This window comes from Macrobrachium rosenbergii, chromosome 4, assembly GCF_040412425.1.
Source record: "Macrobrachium rosenbergii isolate ZJJX-2024 chromosome 4, ASM4041242v1, whole genome shotgun sequence".
Classification (NCBI taxonomy): Eukaryota; Metazoa; Arthropoda; class Malacostraca; order Decapoda; family Palaemonidae; genus Macrobrachium; species Macrobrachium rosenbergii.
In genome coordinates, this window is record NC_089744.1 from 69,842,582 (window position 1) to 69,849,988 (window position 7,407).

The 7,407-nt window shown below is 39.7% G+C and overlaps 1 protein-coding gene and 1 long non-coding RNA gene across 2 annotated transcripts in view; one reads left to right on the top strand and one right to left on the bottom strand.

Annotated features, from left to right (window-relative positions):
* LOC136835602 (uncharacterized) overlaps positions 1 to 1,351 on the bottom strand; it is a 15,333-nt gene extending 13,982 nt beyond the window's left edge. The window contains exon 1 of the long non-coding RNA XR_010852208.1: positions 1,215 to 1,351. This is a non-coding gene — a long non-coding RNA (uncharacterized lncRNA). The remainder of the gene's footprint in view (positions 1 to 1,214) is intronic.
* A 1,260-nt stretch (positions 1,352 to 2,611) lies between these two features.
* On the top strand, positions 2,612 to 6,585 carry LOC136837946 (uncharacterized). Its single transcript, XM_067102818.1, has 3 exons — positions 2,612 to 2,631; positions 4,975 to 5,046; positions 5,358 to 6,585. The coding sequence occupies exons 1-3, from the start codon at positions 2,612 to 2,614 to the stop codon at positions 6,502 to 6,504; spliced, it is 1,239 nt and encodes a 412-aa protein (XP_066958919.1). The 3' UTR covers positions 6,505 to 6,585.
* The last annotated feature ends 822 nt before the right edge of the window (positions 6,586 to 7,407 follow it).

Genomic DNA, 7,407 nt, shown 5'->3' on the forward strand with positions numbered 1-7,407 from the left:
AGAGAGAGAGAGAGTCCCTTTAACGAAGACAAATACTAGGTTAATCCTCGAAGTGCACACCTGCTAGTACTTTGATATTCCTAGGGACTCATTACAACATAGTATAATTTCCTTCGTTGTATGGTCGATTTAACCATGTTCCATCAAGCTTCATCTTTGAAACTTTTTGGGAACTGAATTTACGGGGCATAAAACTGGTGTCTGTACTGCGCACTTGATCTTTTCACTCTCAACGATTTTACAGCTCCCTGAGTAACCACAATCAACGGAAATGACAGGAGATATTCAAAATAAAATACTGCCGGCTAAAACAGCTAAGGGGTCTTTCAATGACTGCCTAACACTTTTTCCCAAGTTGTCAAAACCCACCCCAAACCCCCAACGGAAGGGAAAACAAAGGTCACACTCGGTCACCGATCCCTCTAACATCAACTAACGACATAAGCCTCATTTCACCAGATAAAACCACGCAGAAAGGCTGTTAACCTTTCTCATTCGATTATATTCCTCATACTTAATAAAATTGGCGTTGCGTATCCAAAAGTGACTATGTGAATATATACTTTTCATTTTTGCTCATTGCCAGACATACTGATAGTCAAGACCCTACCTCACCCCACCGATGTCACCCAGAGTATCTCTAGATGAGACACCCTTGCGAGGTGTTACACTGAAGTAGAACGTCTTTTAAATGGCATTTCACAGCATTCACCTTCGGCTTAAATACGAAATTTTACAGTGACACCTGTATAGATTAGGCTACTGGGAGTAGCAACTAGTTACCTAAAGAACAACTTAATTTGCAAAATTAACTTGCAACTATTCAGAGATAAAAGGCGAACGAGTGCATTAGGCCATAAAATCGACATCTTTGTCACCTTACCCAAGTCTGCCAATTACAGACTGAATAATTCACAGAACTGATTACAAGAATTGGCCTTAAAGTACCAATTTCTCGATTTTTACTCCACAATTGAAAATTCATGAGCTTAATAGGGTTTTGTAAACAGATTTCCACCTTCGGTTAATTACAACTGACCAGCTAGAACCACTTTTAAGCACCAAAATAAGACCGATTCTCGACAATAACTGGTCTCCATGGAACAGATTCTACTACTCAAACTCAATTTTAAATGCCTATACATTCAAGAGACAAATACCACCAGATGTTAACTAAAGCTGAGCAGAATTGTTGTCACGAAAAGGGTACTTACGGAATAGTGTGGAAACGAAGGTTGCAAACAGACGGCTTAAATACACCTTCCTTTCTTGTAGATGGCTGCCTACGAACTGCTGAAGACGTCAACCAAGATTTCCTCTTGGCCAATCAGAGACCTCCACCACACCCAACTAAGAAACCTTATCTATCGCCCTCACTCACAGGCTGAAGCTATGATCTTTGGCCAATGGATGAAAGGCTTTGAAAGCGACTTCCCCATTGGCTGGTAGGAGTAAATCCATTTCCAAATTATTTTTTTTCTAAAATGATCATTGTCACCTTCAGTATCAAATGAATATTCCATAAACATGCAGATATAGAGTGAGGTACCTAAAAAATTCATTAATAAATTGATTAATATAGAAAAAGAAAGTAAAAAATTGAAAAAGTCCTTCAAAAGGAGTCAAATACATATATGGAACAGCCTAGAACTCGACTATACCTTCGATAACAAGCTGGCAGTCGCAACGAGTAAACCTGTTCGATCTAGGAGTAGCCATTTATTTTCTGAGGGATGGGCGGTAAAAATAAGTGAATTTTCATGCACGATTACTTTTACTAGGAAAGTTGGTATTCTGTCTACCAAATCATAATAGTAATGACCTAAATATGATTTTCATAAAGGATATACACGTTGCATAAACGTTACTGAGGAGAATTATTCTTAATTAATCCATTTTTTCATCGTAACAGAATCTGCCACGTTGAAAGGAGGAGGCAGTACGTAACACATCGCTAGTGACATTTAGTGACAGTCAAAACAACTAAAAAAATAAATCATTAAAATTAACCGAAAACTTTTATGATTACGCGGAAGGTAATTACTTCTACTGCATGTTATTAATGCTATCTCCCGGGAAAATTCTTAAGTAATCGTTAATTCATTAACACTCAAAGGCTATGTAGGTATTGGTCCGGAATCTGCTTTGATAAATACAAAACGAATTAAGTATAAACTGTCATATCTCAAGTCTGAACGAAAATGTCTATTGTTTCAGTTTCCAACAGCCACTCAAATTCTTCTCTGTATATCTCGGTTTCATCTCAAAATGTTACAAGAGTAGTGTTATTTATAAATAAATAAGACACATTTTGCTACAAAAATGCCAAATATTCGAGGAAATTGACCCACTGATCCCTGTGTGGCTGGATGGCTTAGATTAACCTGGCCTTATGCCAGCACGGACCCGTGCACAGTGGCGGTCCGCAAGAGTTGGAAGGCAATTCAACTGCAAATATGACTGATTAAATTCGGGATGAGTCAAGTTACGCTCACGTCGTTCAAAACGGAAAGTAGATTGTAGGCTACTATATTTTATGTTTACCTATACTATTTGATAAACTGATTTATATTTCTAAAATTTTTACACAAAATTTATAAATCTGGTAGAGATGCAAGATGCCACGGGAATGTAATATCAATAATCAAAAATTGCTTTGAAAAACAGCTTTCTAAGACCATTCCCATATTTTTTTTTTTACTTTATAGATCTCAACAAGGGTTTAGACAGGCATCAGTGGCATAACACATGTAATAAGCGTGGAAAGAATAAATGTCAGTAATAAACCTCATTAGAGAGAGAGAGAGAGAGAGAGAGAGAGAGAGAGAGAGAGAGAGAGAGAGAGAGAATGAGTGTTCAGACCTCCCTCTAAATGTGTATCGCCACTCACTTGCGCAACGAATTATTGACCTGATTCTTGGACGATTGTTGTAAGTAAGGTGCAGATAATAAGGTGCAGATAAGAGAGAGAGAGAGAGAGAGAGAGAGAGAGAGAGATGATTTAATGCTATGCCAAAATGTGTAATGTCAAAATCAACCGAGGGTTGGCCTCGGTGAGGTATTCCTCACCCTGTTACTCGTTCAAACCTAATCCTGAGAGGGGGTGGAAATTCGGGTGACTGGAGGGTAAATGGAAGGAAAGAGGGAGATGGAGGGAGTGGGAAGAGTGGGAAGGGGGACAGGGATGAGCTGAAAGCTATAATTGCTTTTTTTCTCATGTTCGTGATTCTGTTGGCGTTCTGGTGTCTTGTGCACATCTTTGTCCACGGAGAAAATGGTCTCTACCACGTGACAACTACCCTCCTATAAGAAAAAATAACGAAGCCAGACTAATATCCTCCGCTTTACAATTTTGTCTTCAGCTACAGTTTCTGCTCACTGTGTAACACCAGGTGAGACATTACAAAAGCTACCCATCGTCCCCTCCCCATCTAACACACTAATACTAATACTATATATAGGCTATATATATATATATATATATATATATATATATATATATATATATATATATATATATATATATATATATATATGTATGTGTGTGTGTGTGTGTGTGTGCGTGCGTGCGTGCGTGCGTGCGTGCGTGCGTGCGTGTGTGTGTGTGTGTCACGTTCGTTCTTTCGAAAAGTGATCACATAAGACGAAGAATCTCACCATCATGTATGGCCTCTCTTTTGGACATAATACTCGTAGATAAGACGAAAAAGTGAATAGTCGTAGTTGGGGACAATGGCTACTGGAAAAATATTACATATACTGAAAGAATTAACGTGAATGAAATGTGTGAGATTATTAGTGACGGAAAATACAGAGATGACTCCCATGACAAAAAAAAGAACAGGCAAAGTACCCGTGTTTCTTTCTTAAGATTCACCGACATATCTATAACTAAAGGCTAAAATTGCACAAGCATTGTTCTGTGTTCTAAACTGCACTGTCCTCGTTTTAGTTTCTTCTCAGATTTTAAAAATATCGACTGTTAACTGCGGGTGCCTGATTCTTTGCCTGCTCATGATTCCGATTACTCTATCCGTAATGATGAGCGACCAGAGAGAATCTGGCTAGATCTAATCCAATAAATGCACATGAAATTGCCAATTGACGACGGTAGGTTTTGGGTGCAACTTTATTACGCAATTAGCAGCAGCGCAACGTTAATAGCTCGCCAGAGTTCGGGTCTTGCAGAGTTAATTACTTGTATGAAACAGATAATTATGCAACACTTGTCTCACTGGCACAGCGGAGCTAGTCGCAGCATTTGTCCAGCTGTTGATTAGTCTAACAGCAAGTAACTTCCCGCAGTTTTCGCATTTTCACGAACCTACTATGGGTTTCCCAGACAGTGCAAGTGAGATTTTTTGCAATTATTCTGTAACGAACACTCGTATCAGTACGAGATTTTGCTATAGTGTATTACACCCAGTGAGGAAATTTATAGGAGTATCATGAATCATTAATTGTTAATTGTAAAGACACTTGCCCCTATACCAAAGGGCAAAGTCTCAATCAGCCAGTCACAAAAACGAACAACCATATACAAAAGCTCCGCCTCCACCCCCTCCTTCCCTCTCCTTTCTTCCCTCACCTGCCCTCCCCCTCCCTTCAAGCGCTCTCTTTCTCTCTCTCTTTTTCTCTCTCGGAGGGTAGCTTAAGTTTCAACTTATTTTGTATGATTTTTTTAATATCTATCTATCTATCTATCTATCTATCTAATTATAATTTATACTGTTGTAGCTATGTAACGATTCAATCGGTTGTTACCTATCAGATGACTGATTTCTTTATGCATTGATTTGCTCATTTCTCTCTCTCTCTCTCTCTCTCTCTCTCTCTCTCTCTCTCTCTCTGATAGTGGTTATGTAAATAATTATTAGATGAGATCTATCTGAAGGGTTTTGGAGTAGTTGAGTGATAGACACTATGACTGATAGGAAAATGACTGTTGTACCTGCGTTTGCTTACCTTCTTCAGGGCATTAGCTATCTACTGGTATTACGAGGGTGAGCTTGAAGAAGTGATGGCCACCTCAGAACATAACTGTCCGTATGGTTGCAGAAATGAGTTTGTCACCTAACTCTTCAACTTTTTTAATAAAGAGAAAGCTAACAATTGCCTTCAGATTCGTTTGAATAGGTAACTTGTTACAGTTACTCTATGAATTACAAATAAATATTGACCCTTTCCACAGGACATTCATCAGAGTTAAAGCCTTGATTATACTGATGCACGTATTTTCAAGTCATGGATGTTCAAATTTTATTTTATATGATACATATCTATATAAATCCTTTCTTTCATATAGGCCTTACCACCGTGTTGCAGCAGCCTTGAGGATGAAAGTGGGGCCGGTGCAGGACTAGGCCACGGCCCGTCACACCACCAACGCCTCCAGCACAGCCTATCTTTGACAGTTTCTCTGTAGGAGCCATACGTCGGCACATCCATACAAAGTTTGTTGCCAAGCAGGCTTTTACTCTCGCATCCCTGGCACAGAACCTGAAGGAAGAAAGTATCATCCCTGAAAGTACCTCAAAGATTTCGCTATGGCGCTTACTCCACAAAATGGGAATCGAGTATAAGACCACTCAGCGCAAGATGTATGTCAGGGATGAGTCGATTGACATCATGTGCCAAAGGATACGTTCCCTGCGGGACCTTCAAAGACACAGGGAAGACGGCAGGGAGGTAGTGTACCTGGATGAAACGTGGTTCACAACCAGAATGAGTCATAACATGGAATGGGTGGATACCACACAGCCAAATACCAGTGCCAATTACAGCCGTCAGGTGCCACCAGGAGAGGGGGAACGTTTCGTGGTAGTCGCAGGTGGTACAGCCGATGGCTTCATTGAGGGTTCCTTCCTCTGCTTCCCTGCTAAAAATACAAGCGGCGACTACCACGGGGAAATGAATGGCCAAATGTTCCTACGGTGGCTAACAACTCAGCTCCTGCCACTCCTAGACGAGCCTTCGGTATTAGTGATGGACAATGCTCCATACCATAGTATAATGACTGAAGAGAGTCGTTGTCCTACCATTGCTACCAGGAAATCTGACCTCATTGAATGGTTACAGCGCAGAAATATATCCTTCCCGCAGCATGCTACAAGACCTGAACTCCTCTACATATGCCGTCAAAACAGGCCAGAGCCTGAGTACAAGGTAGATAACACCATTCGGGAATGGGATCATGAAATCGTCCGCCTGCCGCCCGCACATCCCGAGCTCAATGCAATCGAGCAGGTGTGGGGACACATGAAACGATACGTGCGCTCCTCACTCCAACGCTTCACCCGAGCAGACCTGCAGGCCAGATTGGAGGAAGCAAGGCTCTCTGTCACTGGCGATGTTTGGGCTGGGGCAGTACGTCGATCACGAGCTTTTGAGGACAGTTATCGTTCAACAGATAACATGCATGACGGTATTGATCCTGTCATTATTAGTCTTGACAGTGACACTGACGATGAAGTTGACTTGCTCTTAGAAAGCGATGAAGACTAAAAAAAAAAATAAATAAATAAAAATAATAAGAATAAAAAATAAAAAAAACTTCCAAAGAAAATTAAATATGAGGGATTATATCCTACCGCACATCCGAGTCCCGTTATCGATTGATACAAATATTCAATCAAATTCAATTCAGTCCTTACAGAGCGTTATAAGTTTTCATGGGGGGGAAAGGGTGGGGTTTAGGGCGAATATATGTGATATTAGGTGAAATAAAAATTTTGTTTCTCGTTTCCTATGAATACCTAACATCTACGCTCATACCCAACACCGAAATAAGCAATGATATAATGGTGTACAATTGCATATTGTTCAAAGACATTATATTATGATTTTTTATATATATATATATATATATATATATATATATATATATATATATATATATGCTATTTATATATAACACTATTTAGCAAACACTTTAAATTTAATAAGCATGGGGGCAAAAGGAAAAAATGGTTAAGCCTCTGTACCACTCCCCACATTTGTAGAAACTGACAGAAAGGCAGGGGGAGAGAGAGACAGAGAGCAAATCAGTGTATAAATAGATCAGTTAACTGGAGGGTAACAACCAGTGAATCGTTACAATTATACAACAATGTCAATTATTATTAGATAGATAGATATACAAAATTCGTAAAAAATATGTTTAAATCAAAGCAACTTTCAGAGAGAGAGAAGGAAGGACGTAGGGCAGGTGAAGGAAGAAAGGAGAGGGGAGGAAGAAGAAGGGGGTTGGAGGTGAAGGGGATGGTAGGTAGGCGCAGCTTTTCTAAGCTGGTGTTCGTTTTCTTGCTTGGCTGATGAGTTTTGCCTCTTGGTATAGGTACAAAAGTCTTTATTATTTACAATAAATGATTCATGCTACTCCTTATAAATTTCCTCACTGGGTGTAAT

What these genes read in the sequence shown, in the direction of transcription:
- LOC136837946 (XM_067102818.1), top strand. Translation starts at nt 2,612, where the DNA reads ATGCAAGATGCCACGGGAAT. An exon ending in ATGCAAGATGCCACGGGAAT is followed by an intron (nt 2,632 to 4,974) that starts GTAATATCAATA and finishes TACCTTCTTCAG; the next exon opens with GGCATTAGCTATCTACTGGT. An exon ending in ACCTCAGAACATAACTGTCC is followed by an intron (nt 5,047 to 5,357) that starts GTATGGTTGCAG and finishes GGGCCGGTGCAG; the next exon opens with GACTAGGCCACGGCCCGTCA.